This window comes from Ranitomeya imitator, chromosome 5, assembly GCF_032444005.1.
Source record: "Ranitomeya imitator isolate aRanImi1 chromosome 5, aRanImi1.pri, whole genome shotgun sequence".
Lineage (NCBI taxonomy): Eukaryota > Metazoa > Chordata > Amphibia > Anura > Dendrobatidae > Ranitomeya > Ranitomeya imitator.
Window position 1 is genome coordinate 687,275,063 of NC_091286.1, and position 25,028 is coordinate 687,300,090.

General features: G+C 43.1%; 1 protein-coding gene across 7 annotated transcripts in view; it reads left to right on the forward strand.

Moving 5' to 3' along the window:
* NCOA1 (nuclear receptor coactivator 1) overlaps positions 1-25,028 on the forward strand; it is a 391,964-nt gene that overhangs the window by 202,151 nt on the left and 164,785 nt on the right. For all 7 annotated transcript variants that reach the window (XM_069728421.1, XM_069728418.1, XM_069728417.1 and 4 more), the window contains exons 2-3: positions 8,573-8,672; positions 22,938-23,104. In XM_069728421.1, coding sequence (XP_069584522.1) covers positions 8,590-8,672; positions 22,938-23,104 — 250 coding nt within the window. In that variant the 5' untranslated portion in view covers positions 8,573-8,589. The remainder of the gene's footprint in view (positions 1-8,572; positions 8,673-22,937; positions 23,105-25,028) is intronic.

The window sequence follows — 25,028 nt, forward strand, 5'->3', positions numbered from 1 at the left end:
TATAATACTGCCCCTATGTACAAGAATATAACTACTATAATACTGCTCCTATGTACAAGAATATAACTACTATAATACTGCTCCTATGTACAAGAATATAACTACTATAATACTGCCCCTATGTACAAGAATATAACTACTATAATACTGCTCCTATGTACAAGAATATAACTACTTTAATACTGTCCCTATGTACAAGAATATAACTACTATAATACTGCTCCTATGTACAAGAATATAACTACTTTAATACTGCTCCTATGTACAAGAATATAACTACTATAATACTGCTCCTATGTACAAGAATATAACTACTTTAATACTGCTCCCTATGTACAAGAATATAACTACTATAATACTGCCCCCTATGTACAAGAATATAACTACTATAATACTGCTCCTATGTACAAGAATATAACTACTATAATACTGCTCCTATGTACAAGAATATAACTACTATAAAACTGCCCCTATGTACAAGAATATAACTACTATAATACTGCTCCTATGTACAAGAATATAACTACTATAAAACTGCCCCTATGTACAAGAATATAACTGCTATAATACTGCTCCTATGTACAAGAATATAACTACTATAAAACTGCCCCCTATGTACAAGAATATAACTGCTATAATGCTTCCCCCTATGTACAAGAATATAACTACTATAATACTGCCCCTATGTACAAGAATATAACTGCTATAATGCTTCCCCTATGTACATGACTATAACTGGTAGTTTTCTGTGTCCAGTCCTCGACCTCCGTGCAGTTAAGGATGTGAGTGGAGTATTAAGTATCTGTAGTAAGACCCGTGTGTCTGTACGTGGGCAGCGCGGGGCGGTGAATGTGCGCAGATGCTGATCATTATGGCGGTATCGTGACAAGTCTGTGGATAATATTGGGTCGCTTTGATCTGCAGGCTGATCTGGGGTAGGACCTGTCAGACCAGATTCACTGCAGTCCGTCTTATGTAAGGGAGGAATAGACAGATCTGATCTCGCGGCTTCCTGCGAGATACCACTTGGGGATGGCCTGGCCGCCATGTGTTCTGCAGAAGGACTTATGGCGTTTTTTTTCATCTGCACCTGGTCAGGATTTCAAAGAATCAATTTGGTTTAGATTTTTGTTTTTTGGGGGACTATTTAAAGGAGAATATCTGTGAAAATGTGACTTTTCAGGAACGATTATTCTTTATAGAGACCTCATAGATTGGTGTCCTAGGTCAGCGCCCACTACAGGTGACTGCTCTGGACCTCCATGCTGAGGAGGGAACCCGGGTGGTCACCGATGTTGTAGAACTGCTGCAGGGGAAGATGGGAAACGATAAAGGTTCATTTTATGTAAGGAAAGACATTGGGATTTACAAGACACAAAAATGTAATGAATGCCTTGAGGCCGGAGACTGCAAGTTGTAATTTCATCATCGTGTTCATGATTTCATCTTGCTGTCAGTGAATGGAAACCTGACCTGAACTGATTGTCCTGCAGTCAAGAATTATCCAGCAGAAAAGAAATTTGTGCTCAGTGATACATTGTATCCATCCCATCAGATAGCGATCCATTTTATCAATCCCGCAACTAGTGGTACATTGTAGCAATCTCAGCATATAGCGATACATTGTATTAATCACCGCAGCTAGTGATACATTGTAACAATTCCTGCAGCTAGTGATACATTGTATCAATCCCAGCAGCCAGCGATACATTGTGTCAATCCCAGCAGCTAGCGATACATTGTATCAATCCCAGCATATAGCGATACACTGTATCTATCCCATCAGCCAGTGATACATTGTATCAATCCCAGCAGCGAGCGATACATTGTATCAATCCCAGCATATAGCGATACATTGTATCAATCCCAGCATATAGCGATACATTGTATCAATCCCAGCAGCCAGCGATACATTGTATCAATCCCAGCATATAGCGATACATTGTATCAGTCCCAGCAGCTAGTGATACATTGTATCAATCCCAGCAGCCAGCGATACATTGTATCAATCCCAGCATATAGCGATACATTGTATCAATCCCAGCAGCTAGTGATACATTGTATCAATCCCAGCAGCGAGCGATACATTGTATCAATCCCAGCATATAGCGATACATTGTATCAATCCCGGCAGCCAGCGATACATTGTATCAATCCCGGCATATAGCGATACATTGTGTCAATCCCAGCAGCAAGCGTACATTGGATCAATCCCAGGAGCTGGTGATACATTGTTTCAATCCGAGCAGCTAGTGATACATTGTGTCAATCCCAGCAGCCAGCGATACATTGTTTCAATCCGAGCAGCTAGTGATACATTGTGTCAATCCCAGCAGCCAGCGATACATTGTATCAATCCCAGCATATAGCGATACATTGTATCAATCCCGGCAGCCAGCGATACATTGTATCAATCCCGGCATATAGCGATACATTGTATCAATCCCAGCATATAGCGATACATTGTATCAATCCCAGCATATAGCGATACATTGTATCAATCCCAGCATATAGCGATACATTGTATCAATCCCAGCATATAGCGATACATTGTATCAGTCCCAGCATATAGCGATACATTGTATCAATCCCAGCATATAGCGATACATTGTATCAGTCCCAGCAGCTAGTGATACATTGTATCAATCCCAGCAGCCAGCGATACATTGTATCAATCCCAGCATATAGCGATACATTGTATCAATCCCAGCATATAGTGATACATTGTATCAATCCCAGCATATAGCGATACATTGTATCAATCCCAGCATATAGTGATACATTGTATCAATCCCAGCAGCCAGCGATACATTGTATCAATCCCAGCATATAGCGATACATTGTATCAATCCCAGCATATAGTGATACATTGTATCAATCCCAGCATATAGCGATACATTGTATCAATCCCAGCATATAGCGATACATTGTATCAATCCCAGCATATAGCGATACATTGTATCAATCCCAGCATATAGCGATACATTGTATCAATCCCGGCATATAGCGATACATTGTATCAGTCCCAGCAGCTAGTGATACATTGTATCAATCCCAGCAGCCAGCGATACATTGTATCAATCCCAGCATATGGCGATACATTGTATCAATCCCAGCATATAGCGATACATTGTATCAATCCCAGCATATAGCGATACATTGTATCAATCCCAGCAGCTAGTGATACATTGTATCAATCACAGCAGCGAGCGATACATTGTATCAATCCCAGCATATAGCGATACATTGTATCAATCCCGGCAGCCAGCGATACATTGTATCAATCCCGGCATATAGCGATACATTGTATCAATCCCGGCATATAGCGATACATTGTGTCAATCCCAGCAGCAAGCGTACATTGGATCAATCCCAGGAGCTGGTGATACATTGTATCAATCCCAGCATATAGCGATACATTGTATCAATCCCAGCATATAGCGATACATTGTATCAATCCCAGCAGCCAGCGATACATTGTATCAATCCCAGCATATAGCGATACATTGTATCAGTCCCAGCAGCTAGTGATACATTGTATCAATCCCAGCAGCCAGCGATACATTGTATCAATCCCAGCATATAGCGATACATTGTATCAATCCCAGCAGCTAGTGATACATTGTATCAATCCCAGCAGCGAGCGATACATTGTATCAATCCCAGCATATAGCGATACATTGTATCAATCCCGGCAGCCAGCGATACATTGTATCAATCCCGGCATATAGCGATACATTGTGTCAATCCCAGCAGCAAGCGTACATTGGATCAATCCCAGGAGCTGGTGATACATTGTTTCAATCCGAGCAGCTAGTGATACATTGTGTCAATCCCAGCAGCCAGCGATACATTGTTTCAATCCGAGCAGCTAGTGATACATTGTGTCAATCCCAGCAGCCAGCGATACATTGTATCAATCCCAGCATATAGCGATACATTGTATCAATCCCGGCAGCCAGCGATACATTGTATCAATCCCGGCATATAGCGATACATTGTATCAATCCCAGCATATAGCGATACATTGTATCAATCCCAGCATATAGCGATACATTGTATCAATCCCAGCATATAGCGATACATTGTATCAGTCCCAGCATATAGCGATACATTGTATCAATCCCAGCATATAGCGATACATTGTATCAGTCCCAGCAGCTAGTGATACATTGTATCAATCCCAGCAGCCAGCGATACATTGTATCAATCCCAGCATATAGCGATACATTGTATCAATCCCAGCATATAGTGATACATTGTATCAATCCCAGCATATAGCGATACATTGTATCAATCCCAGCATATAGCGATACATTGTATCAATCCCAGCATATAGCGATACATTGTATCAATCCCAGCATATAGCGATACATTGTATCAGTCCCAGCAGCTAGTGATACATTGTATCAATCCCAGCAGCCAGCGATACATTGTATCAATCCCAGCATATAGCGATACATTGTATCAATCCCAGCATATAGCGATACATTGTATCAATCCCAGCATATAGCGATACATTGTATCAATCCCAGCATATAGCGATACATTGTATCAATCCCAGCATATAGCGATACATTGTATCAGTCCCAGCAGCTAGTGATACATTGTATCAATCCCAGCAGCCAGCGATACATTGTATCAATCCCAGCATATAGCGATACATTGTATCAATCCCAGCATATAGCGATACATTGTATCAATCCCAGCATATAGCGATACATTGTATCAATCCCAGCATATAGCGATACATTGTATCAATCCCGGCATATAGCGATACATTGTATCAGTCCCAGCAGCTAGTGATACATTGTATCAATCCCAGCAGCCAGCGATACATTGTATCAATCCCAGCATATGGCGATACATTGTATCAATCCCAGCATATAGCGATACATTGTATCAATCCCAGCATATAGCGATACATTGTATCAATCCCAGCAGCTAGTGATACATTGTATCAATCACAGCAGCGAGCGATACATTGTATCAATCCCAGCATATAGCGATACATTGTATCAATCCCGGCAGCCAGCGATACATTGTATCAATCCCGGCATATAGCGATACATTGTATCAATCCCGGCATATAGCGATACATTGTGTCAATCCCAGCAGCAAGCGTACATTGGATCAATCCCAGGAGCTGGTGATACATTGTTTCAATCCGAGCAGCTAGTGATACATTGTGTCAATCCCAGCAGCCAGCGATACATTGTTTCAATCCGAGCAGCTAGTGATACATTGTGTCAATCCCAGCAGCCAGCGATACATTGTTTCAATCTGAGCAGCTAGTGATACATTGTATCAATCCCAGTATATTGCGATACATTGTATCAATACCAGCATATAGTGATACACTGTTTCAATCCCTGCAGCTAGTGATACATTGTATCAATCCCAGCAGCCAGCGATACATTGTGTCAATCCCAACATATAGCGATACATTGTGTCAATCCCAGCATATAGCGATACATTGTATCAATCCCAGCATATAGCGATACATTGTATCAGTCCCAGCAGCCAGCGATACATTGTATCAATCCCAGCAGCTAGTGATACATTGTATCAATCCCAGCAGCGAGCGATACATTGTATCAATCTCAGCATATAGCGATACATTGTATCAATCCCAGCAGCTAGTGATACATTGTATCAATCCCAGCAGCGAGCGATACATTGTATCAATCCCAGCATATAGTGATACATTGTGTCAATCCCAGCAGATAGCGATACATTGTATCAATCCGAGCAGCTAGTGATACATTGTATCAATCCCAGCAGCCAGTGATACATTGTTTCAGTCCCCGCAGCTAGTGATACATTGTATAAATCCCAGTATATTGTGATACATTGTGTCAATCCCGCAGCTAGCGATACATTGTTTCAATCCCTGCAGCCAGCGATACATTGTATCAATCCCATCATTTAGTGATACATTGTATCAATCCCAGCAGCCAGCGATACATTGTATCAATCCCGGCATATAGCGATACATTGTATCAATCCCGGCATATAGCGATACATTGTGTCAATCCCAGCAGCCAGCGATACATTGTTTAAATCCGAGCAGCTAGTGATACATTGTGTCAATCCCAGCAGCCAGCGATACATTGTTTCAATCTGAGCAGCTAGTGATACATTGTATCAATCCCAGTATATTGCGATACATTGTATCAATCCCAGCATATAGTGATACATTGTTTCAATCCCTGCAGCTAGTGATACATTGTATCAATCCCAGCAGCTAGTGATACATTGTGTCAATCCCGCAGCTAGTGATACATTGTTTCAATCCCCACAGCTAGTGATACATTGTATCAATCCCAGCAGCTAGTGATACATTGTATCAATCCCAGTATATTGTGATACATTGTGTCAATCCCGCAGCTAGTGATACATTGTATCAATTATTATTATTATTTATTGTTATAGCGCCATTTATTCCATGGCCTTTACATGTGAGGAGGGGTATACATAATAAACAAGTACAATAATCTTAAACAATAGAAGTCATAACTGGTACAGGAGGAGTGAGGACCCTGCCCGCGAGGGCTCACAATCTACAAGGGATGGGTGAGGATACAGGAGGTGAGGGTAGAGATGGTCATGCAGCGGTTTGGTCGATCGGTGGTTACTGCAGGTTGTAGGCTTGTCGGAAGAGGTGGGTCTTCAGGTTATTTTTGAAGGTTTCGATGGTAGGTGAGAGTATATGTTGTGGTAGAGAGTTCCAGAGTAGGGGTGATACGCGAGAGAAATCTTGTATACGATTGTGGGAAGAGGAGATAAGAGGGGAGTAGAGAAGGAGATCTTGTGAGGATCGGGGGTTGTGTGCAGGAAAGTACCGGGAGACGAGGTCACAGATGTATGGAGGAGACAGGTTGTGGACGGCTTTGTACGTCATGGTTAGGCTTTTGTACTGGAGTCTCTGGGTGATGGGGAGCCAGTGCAGGGATTGACAGAGGGGAGAGGTCGGGGAATAGCAGGGGGACAGGTGGATTAATCGGGCAGCAGAGTTTAGAATAGATTGGAGGGGTGCGAGAGTGTTAGAGGGAAGGACACAGAGCAGGAGGTTGCAGTAGTCAAGGCGAGAGATGATGAGGGCATGGATTAGGGTTTTTGCAGATTCATGGTTGAGGAATGAACGGATTCGTGAAATATGTTTGAGTTGAAGTCGGCAGGAAGTGGAAAGGGTTTGGATATGTGGTTTGAAGGAGAGATCAGTGTCAAGGATTACCCCGTGGCAGCGAGCTTGTGGGACTGGGGAGAGTGGGCAGCTGTTTACTGTAATGGATAGGTTCGTTGGGGGGGGGTCACGTGTGATGGGGGAAAGATGATGAATTCTGTTTTGTCCATGTTAAGTTTCAGAAATCTAGCGGAGAAGAAGGATGAAATAGTGGACAGACATTGAGGGATTCTGGTTAGTAGGGAGGTGATATCTGGTCCAGAGATGTAGATCTGTGTGTCATCAGCATTGAGGTGATACTGAAAGCCATGAGATTCTATGAGCTGTCCCAGGCCAAAGGTGTAAATGGAGAAGAGCAGGGGCCCTAGAACTGAACCTTGTGGGACTCCAACAGATAGGGGGCGAGGTGAGGAGGTGGTGTGTGAGTGGGAGACGCTGAATGTCCTGCCTGTTAGGTATGATGAGATCCAGGATAGGGCCAAGTCTGTGATGCCAAGGGATGAGAGGGTCTGTAGTAATAGGGAATGGTCCACTGTGTCAAAGGCAGAGGACAGGTCCAGGAGGAGGAGGACAGAGTAGTGTCGCTTGCTCTTGGCGGTTAAGAGGTCATTGGTGACCTTAGTTAGGGCAGTTTCAGTGGAGTGGTGTGACCGGAAGCCTGATTGAAAGCGGTCAAAGAGGGAGCAAGAAGAGAGATGGGAGGACAGTTCAAGATGGATGTGTTGTTCCAGTAGTTTGGAGGCATAGGGGAGAAGTGATATAGGGCGATAGCTAGATACAGAGGATGGGTCAAGAGAGGGCTTTTTGAGGATAGGTGTGATGGAGGCATGTTTAAAGCTTGAGGGGAAAACACCAGTTTTTAGTGATAGGTTGAAGAGATGGGTTAGGGTTGGGATGAAGACTGTGGTGAGGTTTGGGATGAGGTGGGATGGGAGCGGGTCAAGTGCACAGGTGGTGAGATGTGATCTTGAGAGTCCCAGCATATAGCGATACATTGTGTCAATCCCTGCAGCTGTGGAAGCCGGAGATGATCCTGTTTTTATGCTTTTTACGTAAATACAAACATTTTATTCACTGACAGCAGAGATTTTGAAACTATACAGAAGTTGTAGAACTTTTCATCATGTATACTAATGTCAATGATGTTGGATATGTCGACCTTAAAGGGGAGGTCCACTTCTGCAGACTTGCGCTTTTCCACTCTATGCAGGACTGCAGCTGCAGATCCCATTGGAAAGTTGACATTTTTCTAGGATTTCTTTATTTTTTGGAGACTTCACAGTTTAAAAAGTGGAACTCTTCTTTAAGTAACTGTTATTTCTGTGGATTCACCGCCATTATTCTGGTCGGTAAGATCTAAACTTTTTTTTTTCTTTCTCTCAACAGGTGTGAAATAGGTCAAAATGAGTGGTCTCGGGGACAGTTTAATCGACCCTGCTAGCCAGGAGCGCAAGAGGAAAGCCTCGCCATGTGACATCATGCAAAAGTGAGTAGTCACCCGCCTGATACAATGTACAATGGCGCGGCGCTCATGACCGATGCGTGGAGAACGGCCGCGCTCACCGTCACCTATACATGAAGCGTCCGCGCCATGCTTCACCAGCTACAAGTGTGTGAGAGGCCCAGGGTGCCGGCAGCTGCTCCGCTCCCAGGGCGCAAACATCACCCGGACCATATGGCCGCCGCCTCCTGTAACGATGGTCATCTGGTTTTCCGCAGAATCAGACCATTTCTTTATTCCCTGGAAGTGACGGATGACATCCGTACAGAAGTGGCCTCTGGTGCCGCCTACGGGCGCTAAAGACCGGCCGAGCCCCATCCATCAGAATGTCTGCCAATCAGGAGCGTAGAAACAACAATGCCATGTGGTCCAAAGACCAAGCTCACCCTGGATTTGTATGAATGTCGACAGCTCAAATTTGTAATTTTTGCGGAAAAATGACAGACAGAACTTTTTATATATCGTTATCTTTTTTTCGTAAAGGGGAAGACATTTGTTGTCTGAAGCCTGGGCGCTAGTATTTATGTAAAAAAATAAAAGTTGCCATTTTTGGGAGCGTTTTGCTTTTTTTTTGTGTTGGTATTTTTGTTTTTACTTTTTTAATTTTCTTTTATTTTTTTTTTGTTTCTTTTATCTTAGTTCTTTCTTTATTCCACTGTTTGTTTTTTCTTTTTTTTTTTGTTTCTTTTATCTTAGTTCTTTCTTTATTCCACCATTTTTTTTGCTTTTTTTACTTTTCTTTTTTTTGTTTCTTTTATCTTAGTTCTTTCTTTATTCCACCGTTTGTTTTTACTTTTTTTACTTTTCTTTTATTTTTTTTGTTTCTTTTATCTTTGTGCTTTCTTTATTCCACCGCTTGTTTTTACTTTTTTTTACTTTTCTTTTATTTTTTTTTGTTTCTTTTATCTTAGTTCTTTCTTTATTCCACCGTTTGTTTTTACTTTTCTTTACTTTTCTTTTATTTTTTTTGTTTCTTTTATCTTAGTTCTTTCTTTATTCCACCGTTTGTTTTTACTTTTTTTTACTTTTATTTTTTTTGTTTCTTTTATTTTAGTTCTTTCTTTACTCCCGTTTGTTTTTAATTTTTTTTAAATTTTTTTTATTTCTTTTATCTTAGTTCTTTCTTTATTCCCATTTGTTTTTACTTTTTTTTAATTTTCTTTTATTTTTTTGTTTCATTTATCTTAGTTCTTTCTTTATTCCCCTATTTGTTTTTACTTTTTTTAATTTTCTTTTATTTTTTTTGTTTTTTTTATCTTAGTTCTTTCTTTATTCCACCGTTTGTTTTTACTTTTTTTAATTTTCTTTTATTTTTTTTGTTTCTTTTATCTTAGTTCTTTCTTTATTCCCGTTTGTTTTTACTTTTTTTTTTAATTTTCTTTTATTTTTTTTCTTTTATCTTAGTTCTTTCTTTATTCCCCTGTTTGTTATTACTTTTTTTGCTTGTTTTTTATATATTTATTTTTTTTTATTTCCTCTGTCTACACAGTCTTCACGGGAAATATTAGTGCTGTCTTCCCATCAATACGTCACAATTAGTGATGAGCGATCATGCTTGGATAAGGTGTTATCTGAGCATGCTCGGGCGCTAAACGAATGTCTTCTGCGCGCTCGAATAATATGTATGAGTCCCCGCTGCTGCATGTCTCCTGTGTATTGTTTTTTTTGTTTTTTTTTTAATTTATGGTTCGTGTTGTTTTTTTTCCTCCTGTTCTTATATTTGCTCGGATTATTATTTTTGCTTACTCTTATTATTTTCTGGCATTTTATTTTTTTTAAGTTTTACATTTTTGTGTATTTTTTTTATTTTTTATTATTATTTTAATTTCTTTTTTATTTATCTCTTTCTGCCAAAAGTATTACTAAGCTAATAAACGTCATTCCCATCATCTATGTGTCTGGGCGCTGAGCCTGCACCGTTACATAGACGCTTGTCGGCCTACACGTGTTTTGTAAGAACGCACGCACGGCGTCTCGGATGTCATAATAATAGAATCATCCTATTTCTCACTAAGTGAACGCTTACGTCACTTCTCATATCAGACAGTTTCTTTTTTTCAAATTGTAAAAACATTTTAATGTTACCCAATTGCTCTGTTTTTGCACCATCTTTACTTTTTCAGTGTCAGCATTGTTTCATACACTTCTTGTAGATACTATTGCTCCTATTTTGACTCATTTCTTTTTTTTGTATGATAGATACAGTGGGCAAAAAAAGTATTTAGTCAGCGACCAATTGTGCAAGTTCTCCCACTTAAGAAGATGAGAGCGGCCTGTAATTGACAACACAGGTGACCACAACTATGAGAGTCACCATGAGAAAACAAATCCAGAAAATCACCGCGTCTGATTTGGGAAGATTTATTTTGCAAATTATGGTGGAAAATAAGTATTTGGTCACCTAAAAACATGCAAGATTTCTGGCTCTCACAGACCAGTAACTTCTTCTTTAAGAGGCTCCTCTGTCCTCCACTCATTACCTGTAGTAATGGCACCTGTTTGACCTCGTTATCAGTATAAAAGACACCTGTCCACAACCTCAAAGTGTCACACTCCAAACCCCACTATGGTGAAGACCAAAGAGCTGTCGAAGGACACCAGAAACAAATTGTAGCCCTGCACCAGGCTGGGAAGACTGAATCTGCAATAGTCAGGCAGCTTGGTGGGATGGGAGCAATAATAAGAAAATGGAAGACATATAAGACCACTGATAATCTCCCTCGATCCGGGGCTTCACACAAGATCTCACCCCGTGGGGTCAGAATGATCACAAGAACGGTGAGCAAAAATCCCAGAACCACGCGGGGGGACCTAGTGAATGAACTGCAGAGAGCTGGGACCAATGTAACAAGGCCTACCATAAGTAACACACTACGCCACCATGGACTCAGATCCTGCAGTGCCAGACGTGTCCCACTGCTTAAGCCAGTACATGTCCGGGCCCGTCTGAAGTTTGCTAGAGAGCATTTGGATTATCCAGAAGAGTATTGGGAGAATGTCATATGGTCTGATGAAATCAAAGTCGAACTATTTGGTAGAAACAAAACTTGTCGTGTTTGGAGGAGACAGAATGCTGAGTTGCATCCACAGAACACCATACCTATTGTGAAGCATGAGGGTGGAAACATCATGCTTTGGGGCTGTTTCTCTGCAAAGATACCAGGACGACTGATCCGGGTACATGAAAGAATGAATGGGGCCATGTATCGTGAGATTTTGAGTGCAAACCTCCTTCCATCAGCAAGGGCATTGAAGATGAAACGTGGCTGGGTCTTTCATCATGACAATGATCCAAAGCACACCACCAGGGCAATGAAGGAGTGACTACGTAAGAAACATATGAAGGTCCTGGAGTGGCCTAGCCAGTCTCCAGATCTCAACCCTATAGAAAACCTTTGGAGGGAGTTGAAAGTCCGTGTTGCCAAGCGAAAAGCCAAAAACATCACTGCTCTAGAGGAGATCTGCATGGAGGAATGGGCCAACATACCAACAACAGTGTGTGGCAACCTTGTGAAGACTTACAGAAAACGTTTCACCTCTGTCATTGCCAACAAAGGATATATTACAAAGAATTGAGATGAAATTTTATTAATGACCAAATACTTATATTCCATAATTTGCAAAATAAATCTTCCCAAATCAGACGCGGTGATTTTCTGGATTTGTTTTCTCATTGTGACTCTCATAGTTGTGGTCACCTGTGATGTCAATTACAGGCCGCTCTCATCTTCTTAAGTGGGAGAACTTGCACAATTGGGGGCTGACTACATACTTTTTCCCCCACTGTACAATAGTGTGTGATAGATACAGTAGGGTGCGACAGATACAGTAGTGTGCGACAGATACAGTAGTGTGCGATACATACAGTAGTGTGCGATAGATACAGTAGTGTGCGATAGATACAGTAGTGTGCGATAGATACAGTAGTGTGCGATAGATACAGTAGTGTGCGACAGATACAGTAGTGTGCGATAGATACAGTAGTGTGCGATAGATACAGTAGTGCGCGACGGATACAGTAGGGTGCGACAGATACAGTAGTGTGCGATAGATACAGTAGTGCGCGACAGATACAGTAGTGTGCGACAGATACAGTAGTGTGCGACGGATACAGTAGTGCGCGACAGATACAGTAGAGCGCGTCGGATACAGTAGAGCACGACAGATACAGTAGTGTGCGACGGATACAGTAGAGCGCGACGGATACAGTAGTGTGCGACAGATACAGTAGTGCGCGATAGATACAGTAGTGCGCGACGGATACAGTAGTGCGCGACGGATACAGTAGAGCGCGACGGATACAGTAGTGTGCGACAGATACAGTAGTGTGCGACGGATACAGTAGAGCGCGACGGATACAGTAGAGCGCGACGGATACAGTAGTGCGCGACGGATACAGTAGTGCGCGACAGATACAGTAGAGCGCGACGGATACAGTAGTGTGCGACAGATACAGTAGTGTGCGATAGATACAGTAGTGTGCGACAGATACAGTAGTGTGCGATAGATACAGTAGTGTGCGACAGATACAGTAGTGTGCGATAGATACAGTAGTGTGCGATAGATACAGTAGTGTGCGACAGATACAGTAGTGTGCGATAGATACAGTAGTGTGCGATAGATACAGTAGTGCGCGACGGATACAGTAGGGTGCGACAGATACAGTAGTGTGCGATAGATACAGTAGTGCGCGACAGATACAGTAGTGTGCGACAGATACAGTAGTGTGCGACGGATACAGTAGTGCGCGACAGATACAGTAGAGCGCGTCGGATACAGTAGAGCACGACAGATACAGTAGTGTGCGACGGATACAGTAGAGCGCGACGGATACAGTAGTGTGCGACAGATACAGTAGTGTGCGATAGATACAGTAGTGCGCGACGGATACAGTAGTGCGCGACGGATACAGTAGAGCGCGACGGATACAGTAGTGTGCGACAGATACAGTAGTGTGCGACGGATACAGTAGAGCGCGACGGATACAGTAGAGCGCGACGGATACAGTAGTGCGCGACGGATACAGTAGTGCGCGACAGATACAGTAGAGCGCGACGGATACAGTAGTGTGCGACAGATACAGTAGTGTGCGATAGATACAGTAGTGTGCGACAGATACAGTAGTGTGCGATAGATACAGTAGTGTGCGACAGATACAGTAGTGTGCGATAGATACAGTAGTGTGCGATAGATACAGTAGTGTGCGACAGATACAGTAGTGTGCGATAGATACAGTAGTGTGCGACAGATACAGTAGTGTGCGATACATACAGTAGTGTGCGACAGATACAGTAGTGTGCGACGGATACAGTAGAGCGCGACGGATACAGTAGAGCGCGACGGATACAGTAGTGCGCGACGGATACAGTAGTGTGCGATACATACAGTAGTGTGCGATAGATACAGTAGTGTGCGATAGATACAGTAGTGTGCGATAGATACAGTAGTGTGCGATACATACAGTAGTGTGCGATAGATACAGTAGTGTGCGACAGATACAGTAGTGTGCGATAGATACAGTAGTGTGCGATAGATACAGTAGTGCGCGACGGATACAGTAGGGTGCGACAGATACAGTAGTGTGCGATAGATACAGTAGTGCGCGACAGATACAGTAGAGCACGACAGATACAGTAGTGTGCGACGGATACAGTAGAGCGCGTCGGATACAGTAGAGCACGACAGATACAGTAGTGTGCGACGGATACAGTAGAGCGCGACGGATACAGTAGTGTGCGACAGATACAGTAGTGCGCGATAGATACAGTAGTGCGCGACGGATACAGTAGTGTGCGACAGATACAGTAGTGCGCGATAGATACAGTAGTGCGCAACGGATACAGTAGTGTGCGACAGATACAGTAGTGTGCGATAGATACAGTAGTGTGCGATACAGTAGTGTGCGATAGATACAGTAGTGAGCGACGGATACAGTAGTGCGCGACGGATACAGTAGTGCGCGACGGATACAGTAGTGCGCGACGGATACAGTAGTGCGCGACGGATACAGTAGTGCGCGACGGATACAGTAGTGCGCGACGGATACAGTAGAGCGCGACGGATACAGTAGTGTGCGACGGATACAGTAGTGTGCGACGGATACAGTAGTGTGCGACGGATACAGTTTTGCGCGACAGATACAGTAGAGCGCGACGGATACAGTAGTGTGCGACAGATACAGTAGTGTGCGATAGATACAGTAGTGTGCGACAGATACAGTAGTGTGCGATAGATACAGTAGTGTGCGACAGATACAGTAGTGTGCGATAGATACAGTAGTGTGCGACAGATACAGTAGTGTGCGACAGATACAGTAGTGTGCGACAGATACAGTAGTGTGCGATAGATACAGTAGGTAGTGTGCGACAGATACAGTAGTGTGCGACAGATACAGTAGTGTGCGACAGATACAGTAGTGTGCGACAGATACAGTAGTGTGCGATAGATACAGTAGTGTGCGATACATACAGTAGTGTGCGACAGATACAGTAGTGTGCGACAGATACAGTAGTGTGCGATAGATACAGTAGTGTGCGACAGATACAGTAGTGTGCGACAGATACAGTAGTGTGCGATAGATACAGTAGTGTGCGACAGATACAGTAGTGTGCGATAGATACAGTAGTGTGCGACAGATACAGTAGTGTGCGACAGATACAGTAGTGTGCGACAGATACAGTAGTGTGCGACAGATACAGTAGTGTGCGACAGATACAGTAGTGTGCGACAGATACAGTAGTGTGCGATAGATACAGTAGTGTGCGATAGATACAGTAGGGTGCGATAGATACAGTAGTGTGCGATAGATACAGTAGGGTGCGATAGATACAGTAGGGTGCGATAGATACAGTAGTGTGCGACAGATACAGTAGTGTGCGACAGATACAGTAGTGTGCGATAGATACAGTAGTGTGCGATAGATACAGTAGGGTGCGATAGATACAGTAGTGTGCGATAGATACAGTAGTGTGCGACAGATACAGTAGTGTGCGATAGATACAGTAGTGTGCGATAGATACAGTAGGGTGCGATAGATACAGTAGTGTGCGATAGATACAGTAGTGTGCGACAGATACAGTAGTGTGCGACAGATACAGTAGTGTGCGACAGATACAGTAGTGTGCGATACATACAGTAGTGTGCGATAGATACAGTAGTGTGCGATAGATACAGTAGTGTGCGACAGATACAGTAGTGTGCGACAGATACAGTAGTGTGCGACAGATACAGTAGTGTGCGACAGATACAGTAGTGTGCGACAGATACAGTAGTGTGCGACAGATACAGTAGTGTGCGATACATACAGTAGTGTGCGATACATACAGTAGTGTGCGATAGATACAGTAGTGTGCGACAGATACAGTAGTGTGCGACAGATACAGTAGTGTGCGATAGATACAGTAGTGTGCGACAGATACAGTAGTGTGCGACAGATACAGTAGTGTGCGATAGATACAGTAGTGTGCGATAGATACAGTAGTGTGCGACAGATACAGTAGTGTGCGATAGATACAGTAGTGTGCGATACATACAGTAGTGTGCGATACATACAGTAGTGTGCGACAGATACAGTAGTGTGCGATACATACAGTAGTGTGCGATACATACAGTAGTGTGCGATACATACAGTAGTGTGCGATACATACAGTAGTGTGCGACAGATACAGTAGTGTGCGATAGATACAGTAGTGTGCGATAGATACAGTAGTGTGCGATAGATACAGTAGTGTGCGATAGATACAGTAGTGTGCGACAGATACAGTAGTGTGCGATAGATACAGTAGTGTGCGACAGATACAGTAGTGTGCGACAGATACAGTAGTGTGCGACAGATACAGTAGTGTGCGACAGATACAGTAGTGTGCGACAGATACAGTAGTGTGCGACAGATACAGTAGTGTGCGATAGATACAGTAGTGTGCGATAGATACAGTAGTGTGCGACAGATACAGTAGTGTGCGACAGATACAGTAGTGTGCGATAGATACAGTAGTGTGCGATACATACAGTAGTGTGCGATACATACAGTAGTGTGCGATACATACAGTAGTGTGCGATACATACAGTAGTGTGCGATACATACAGTAGTGTGCGATAGATACAGTAGTGTGCGATAGATACAGTAGTGTGCGACAGATACAGTAGTGTGCGACAGATACAGTAGTGTGCGACAGATACAGTAGTGTGCGACAGATACAGTAGTGTGCGACAGATACAGTAGTGTGCGATAGATACAGTAGTGTGCGACAGATACAGTAGTGTGCGATAGATACAGTAGTGTGCGATAGATACAGTAGTGTGCGACAGATACAGTAGTGTGCGATAGATACAGTAGTGTGCGATACATACAGTAGTGTGCGACAGATACAGTAGTGTGCGATAGATACAGTAGTGTGCGACAGATACAGTAGTGTGCGATAGATACAGTAGTGTGCGATAGATACAGTAGTGTGCGATAGATACAGTAGTGTGCGATAGATACAGTAGTGTGCGATAGATACAGTAGTGTGCGATAGATACAGTAGGGTGCGATAGATACAGTAGTGTGCGATAGATACAGTAGTGTGCGATAGATACAGTAGTGTGCGACAGATACAGTAGTGTGCGACAGATACAGTAGTGTGCGATAGATACAGTAGTGTGCGATAGATACAGTAGTGTGCGATAGATACAGTAGTGTGCGATAGATACAGTAGTGTGCGATACATACAGTAGTGTGCGATACATACAGTAGTGTGCGATAGATACAGTAGTGTGCGATACATACAGTAGTGTGTGATAGATACAGTAGTGTGCGATACATACAGTAGTGTGTGATAGATACAGTAGTGTGCGACAGATACAGTAGTGTGCGATAGATACAGTAGTGTGCGATAGATACAGTAGTGTGCGATAGATACAGTAGTGTGCGATAGATACAGTAGTGTGCGATACATACAGTAGTGTGCGATACATACAGTAGTGTGTGATAGATACAGTAGTGTGCGATACATACAGTAGTGTGTGATAGATACAATGTCGCCTTCCCAGTGTGATGGATACAACGTAACAGTCCCCAGCATCAGTCTTGCTCCGATTCCACCATGGCTTCCGCTCTAGGGGGGCACTAACGGGTGAAGGCTACAGGGCCGGACCCCACAAATGTCTTCTGACCCTACTAATCAGATTTTTGTTATTCTTTCCAGTGATAATAAGTTGTGTTTTTTTTCTATGATCCTATAACCTATTTCCCTGATGGCTCCATTATATTCCCGGGGCGGTTATTGATCGGTGGCCGGCGGCGCGGTGCGCGGCGATCTCCTGGCGCCCACATTAAATGTGTCGTGTAACTGAGCTCGTTAGTGGCCTTACATAAACGAGGCTGCAGAAGAAGTGGGTCACTAGAATGTGTGTAATGCGAGGAGTCGGAGCGTGGTCCCATGTGGCCGACCTGTGCCGACAATACCAGCCGCCGCCGCCTTCATACCGCGCCACTTACCTGCCGGTGATATAATTACCCTGTCATCGCATGATGAGGATGAACGTGGCCATTAGGAGAAGGTTCTCTTCCATGAAGGACGCCTCCCTGTGCTGATCATCACCGGCTTTTTCTAGATTTATTACAATGCAAATTTTATTTTTTTTGACTCCTTTCAAGACCTTTTCAGAATTGAACAGCGGCATTTTTTTTCTTTACATGCAGAATCTTAAAACACATATAGACCTCATACATCTCACAGCTGAGCATTTGCTACAATTGAAGCCAGTGTAGGCTCCACAATGTGTTTGACCTGCACTGATACTAATACTGCAGTGATACAAAACTGCACTGATCTGATAGTGATACTAATGCTACACTGATACTGATCTGATACTGTACTGATACTGATACTGCACTGATACTGATACTGCACTGATACTGATACTGCACTGATACTGATCTGATACTGTACTGATACTAATACTGCACTGATACTGATACTGCACTGATCTGATAGTGATACTAATGCTACACTGATACTGATCTGATACTGTACTGATACTAATACTGCACTGATACTGATACTGCACTGATACTGATACTGCACTGATACTGATCTGATACTGTAGTGATACTGCACTGATACTGATCTGATACTGTAGTGATACTGCACTGATACTGATCTGATACTGTACTGATACTGATACTGCACTGATACTGATCTGATACTGTAGTGATACTGCACTGATACTGATCTGATACTGTACTGATACTGCACTGATACTGATCTGATACTGTACTGATACTGCACTGATACTGATCTGATACTGTACTGATACTGCACTGATACTGATACTGCACTGATACTGATCTGATACTGTACTGATACTGCACTGATACTGATCTGATACTGTACTGATACTGCACTGATACTGATACTGCACTGATACTAATACTACACTGATACTGATCTGATACTGTACTGATACTGCACTGATACTGATCTGATACTGCACTGATACTGCACTGATACTGATACTGCACTGATACTGATCTGATACTGTACTGATACTGCACTGATACTGATCTGATACTGCACTGATACTGCACTGATACTGATACTGCATTGATACTGATACTGCACTGATACTGATCTGATACTGTAGTGATACTGCACTGATACTGATCTGATACTGTACTGATACTGCACTGATACTGATCTGATACTGCACTGATACTGCACTGATACTGATCTGATACTGATCTGATACTGCACTGATACTGATACTGCACTGATACTGATCTGATACTGTACTGATACTGCACTGATACTGATCTGATACTGTACTGATACTGCACTGATACTGATCTGATACTGATCTGATACTGCACTGATACTGATACTGCACTGATACTGATCTGATACTGTACTGATACTGCACTGATACTGATCTGATACTGCACTGATACTGCACTGATACTGATACTGCACTGATACTGATCTGATACTGTAGTGATACTGCACTGATACTGATCTGATACTGCACTGATACTGATACTGCACTGATACTGATCTGATACTGTACTGATACTGCACTGATACTGATCGGATACTGCACTGATACTGCACTGATACTGATACTGCACTGATACTGATACTGCACTGATACTGATCTGATACTGTAGTGATACTGCACTGATACTGATCTGATACTGTACTGATACTGCACTGATACTGTACTGATACTGCACTGATACTGATACTGCACTGATACTAATACTACACTGATACTGATCTGATACTGTACTGATACTGCACTGATACTGATACTGCACTGATACTAATACTACACTGATACTGCACTGATACTGATACTGCACTGATACTGATACTGCACTGATACTGCACTGATACTAATACTGCACCGATACTAATACTGCACTGATACTAATACTACACTGATACTGATCTGATACTGCACTGATACTGATACTGCACTGATACTAATACTACACTGATACTGCACTGATACTGATACTGCACTGATACTGATACTGCACTGATACTGATCTGATACTGTAGTGATACTGCACTGATACTGATCTGATACTGCACTGATACTGCACTGATACTGATACTGCACTGATACTGATCTGATACTGTACTGATACTGCACTGATACTGATCTGATACTGCACTGATACTGCACTGATACTGATACTGCACTGATACTGATACTGCACTGATACTGATCTGATACTGTACTGATACTGCACTGATACTGATCTGATACTGTACTGATACTGCACTGATACTGATACTGCACTGATACTAATACTACACTGATACTGATCTGATACTGTACTGATACTGCACTGATACTGATACTGCACTGATACTAATACTACACTGATACTGCACTGATACTGATACTGCACTGATACTAATACTGCACCGATACTAATACTGCACTGATACTAATACTGCAGTGATACAAAGCTGCACTGATACTGATCTGATACTGTACTGATACTAATGCTACACTGATACTGCACTGATACTGATACTGCACTGATACTGCCCCGATACTAATACTGCACTGATACTAATGCTACACTGATACTGATACTGCACTGATACTAATGCTACACTGATACTGATACTGCACTGATACTGCACTGATACTAATACTGCACTGATACTGATACTGCACTGATACTAATACTGCACTGATACTAATGCTACACTGATACTGATACTGCACTGATACTAATACTGCACTGATACTGATACTGCACTGATACTAATACTGCACTGATACTGCACTGATACTGATACTGCACTGATACTGCACTGATACTGATACTGCACCGATACTAATACTGCACTGATACTGATACTGCACTGATACTGATACTGCACTGATACTGATACTGCACCGATACTAATACTGCACTGATACTAATACTGCACTGATACTGCACTGATACTGCACTGATACTGATACTGCACTGATACTGCACTGATACTAATACTGCACCGATACTAATACTGCACCGATACTAATACTGCACCGATACTAATACTGCACTGATACTGATACTGCACTGATACTAATACTGCACTGATACTGATACTGCACTGATACTGATACTGCACTGATACTAATACTGCACTGATACTGATACTGCACTGATACTAATACTGCACTGATATTGATACTGCACTGATACTGATACTGCACTGATACTGATACTGCACTGATACTGATACTGCACTGATACTGATACTGCACTGATACTGATTCTGCACCGATACTAATACTGCACTGATACTGATACTGATACTGCACTGATACTGATACTGCACTGATACTGATACTGCACTGATCTGATACTAATGCTACACTGATACTGATCTGATACTGTACTGATACTGCACTGATACTGTTACTGCACTGATACTAATACTACACTGATACTGATCTGATACTGTACTGATACTGATACTGCACTGATACTAATACTGCACCGATACTAATACTGCACCGATACTGATACTGCACTGATACTGCACTGATACTGATACTGCACTGATACTAATACTACACTGATACTGCACTGATACTGATACTGCACTGATACTGCACTGATACTGCACTGATACTAATGCTACACTGATACTGATCTGATACTGTACTAATACTGCACCGATACTAATACTGCACTGATACTAATACTGCACCGATACTGATCTGATACTGTACTGATACTGCACTGATACTGTTACTGCACTGATACTAAAGGTACCGTCACACTAAGTGACGCTGCAGCGATACCGACAACGATCCGGATCGCTGCAGCGTCGCTGTTTGGTCGCTGGAGAGCTGTCACACAGACCGCTCTCCAGCGACCAACGATACCGAGGTCCCCGGGCAAACATCGGGTTACTAAGCACAGGGCTGCGCTTAGTAACCCGATGTTTACCCTGGTTACCATCGTTAAAGTAAAAAAAACAACCACTACATACTTACCTACCGCTGTCTGTCCCCGGCGCTCTGCTTCTCTGCACTGGCTGTGAGAACAGCGGCCGGAAAGCAGAGCGGTGACGTAAACCCGATGTTTACCCTGGTTACCAGCGAAGACATCGCTGAATCGGTGTCACACACGCCGATTCAGCGATGTCAGCGGGAGAGCCAGCGACGAAACAAAGTTCTGGACTTTCTTCCCCGACCAGCGACAGCACAGCAGGGGCCTGATCGCTGCTGCCTGTCACACTGGACGATATCGCTAGCGAGGACGCTGCAACGTCACGGATCGCTAGCGATATCGTCCAGTGTGACGGTACCTTAATACTACACTGATACTACACTGATACTGAACTGATACTGAACTGATACTGCACTGATACTGAACTGATACTGATACTGCACTGATACTGAACTGATACTGAACTGATACTGCACTTATACTGATACTGATCTGGTGCTGCACCGATACTAATCTGATACAGATTCTCTTTTTTAAACTTTTTTTTGCCTTTTTCCCCCGCTTAGCTTTTGAGCAGGGTTCTCCCAGCAGCGCAGAGTATTTCAGAGGAGACATGTGCTCTTAGGAGCCGTGAGCCCAGATTTATGGCGCTGCGCTGCGGGTCGCCGTGGCTAATGCAATTATTAGTCTGTTGCGTTTCACAACTTTGACTTTTTTTTTTAAAACCATGTAACGCCATTAGCCGGAACCTGATATTCTCTTTTTTTTTTTTACTTATCTTTTTTCTTTCTTTCCTGCAGCAATGAAAAGCGCCGGCGAGAGCAAGAAAACAAATACCTGGAGGAGCTGGCGGAGCTTCTCTCAGCAAATATTGGGGATATCGACAACTTCAGCGTGAAGCCGGACAAATGCAAAATCCTCATCAAAAGGATGGACCAGATCCAGCAGCTGAAGAAGAAGAAGCAAGGTAAGGCCTGGTGCCGGGGGTCATGTGATCAGGACAGCCCGAAGCTCCACCCCCTTGGCCTTCAAGGGCTCTCCACTTTTCGGCTCACAGTGTTTAATCCCTATGTGAAAGAAACGTTCCGCAACTTCTGAGCCGAGAGCAGGACTAGATATGTTCAGGGGATGGAAGCGAGTGTTCTCCTTCACTGACAGCATGCAGAGATCTTGAAAATGGTGAGGAATTGAAGCGTATCACTAGAAAGATGCAGAGCTTTTACATTTATGCAGTGATTACTTAAAAGTGGTAAATCCCTTTAATTCTTAAAGGGCCAGTCATCCTAAAACTGGCCTTGTAGGAAGAGCAGCTGCATGAAGTTATACTCTTTTACCAAGATCCTACTCAGCTATTTCCGGCTCCTGGGAAAGCTGAGTGACAATCAATATAGACACCATTGGGTAGTCACCTAACTTTCTGAAGCTCCTGAATGGCACATCTACAGCATTATGCAGTGATCTATCTCCTGATCATACAATGGGGCATGAAGGGGTTTAGACAGCCATATTGGTGGTCACCCAGCTTTCCCAGGAGCGGATAAAGCACAAATAATGAATAGTTGGTTACTCTCGGCCCAGCTGTCCCTTCTCCATGTACAGATCGTTCAGCAGAGCGGCGCCCCCTGGTGGGCAGTTTGTGATGAAAAAATGGCACTGTTGTGCAGCCTGTCCGGACACACGGGGAGCGCGGGGGTTATAAATAAACACTTACGCACTTAGCAGTGCGTCCAGGAGCTTTCCTGCTGGAGGCTGCGCTATCTGATTGCAAATTGGCTGCAGATCTCTAGGAGTTCTTGGAACGTTCCGCCGGCGGAGATTTCCCTGCACGCGCAGTAAATTAGTGTTAGTTGGAGAGGATGGTGTAGCCTGTGGGAGCAGGGACGGCCTTGATTCAGATTCAGCAGCACAGAGTATTTCAGGACATGATTGCTTTGATCTTGCGGGAGGCCACGTAGTGAGAGCTGCATATTGGAAGGAGCAGAGTCATCCAGCAGCACAGAGTATTTCAGCAGAGGAGTGCGCTGATCCTGAGGGAAGACACAGTCTGAGATTAGAGTGCTGTGATATAAAAGGGCTCGGGACGATAGGTTATGCTGAGACTTTTAGTCCTACTATGACTGCACTAAATGCCAAGATGCCCATTAAGAAGTGGATCATGACCAGAAAACTGTTTGCCTATGAGGTTGCCCTGCGCTTTGTATTTCGTTCTAAAATGTTTTAGCACAAAACCTAAAATAGGGGTGGGGAACTTCAGGCCCAGTCTCTTATGTAATGTATACTGCAGCCTCAGTGTCTCCCATGTGATGTATACAGCATTCTCAGTATCTGTTATATGATGTATATACAGCAGCCTTGGTGTATGCTATGTGATATATATGCAGCAGTCTGTGTTTCCTATGTGATGTATATAGCATTCTCAGTGTCTCCTATGTGATGTATGTACAGAAACCTTGGAGCCTCGTATGTGATGTATGCAGCAGTCTCTGTGTCTTCAACGTGATGTGTACAGCAGTCTCAGTGTCTCCTATGTGATGTATATACAACAGTCTCTGTGTGTCATGTGATGTATATACAGCAGTCACGGTGACTCCTATGTGATGTATATACAACAGCCTTGATGTGTCCTATGTGATATATGCAGCAGTCTCAGTGTCTATGTGATGTATACAGCAGTCTGTCGCCATTGTAATATATATATGCAGCAGTCTCTGTGTCTCCTATGTAATGTATATACAGAAGCATTGATGTGCCCTATGTGATATATATGCAGAAGTCTCAGTGTCTCCTATGTGATGTTTACAGCAGTCTCTGACTCCATTGTAATGTATATACAGCAGGCTCTGTGTATTCTATGTGATGTATATACAGGAGTCTCAGTGTCTCCTATGTGA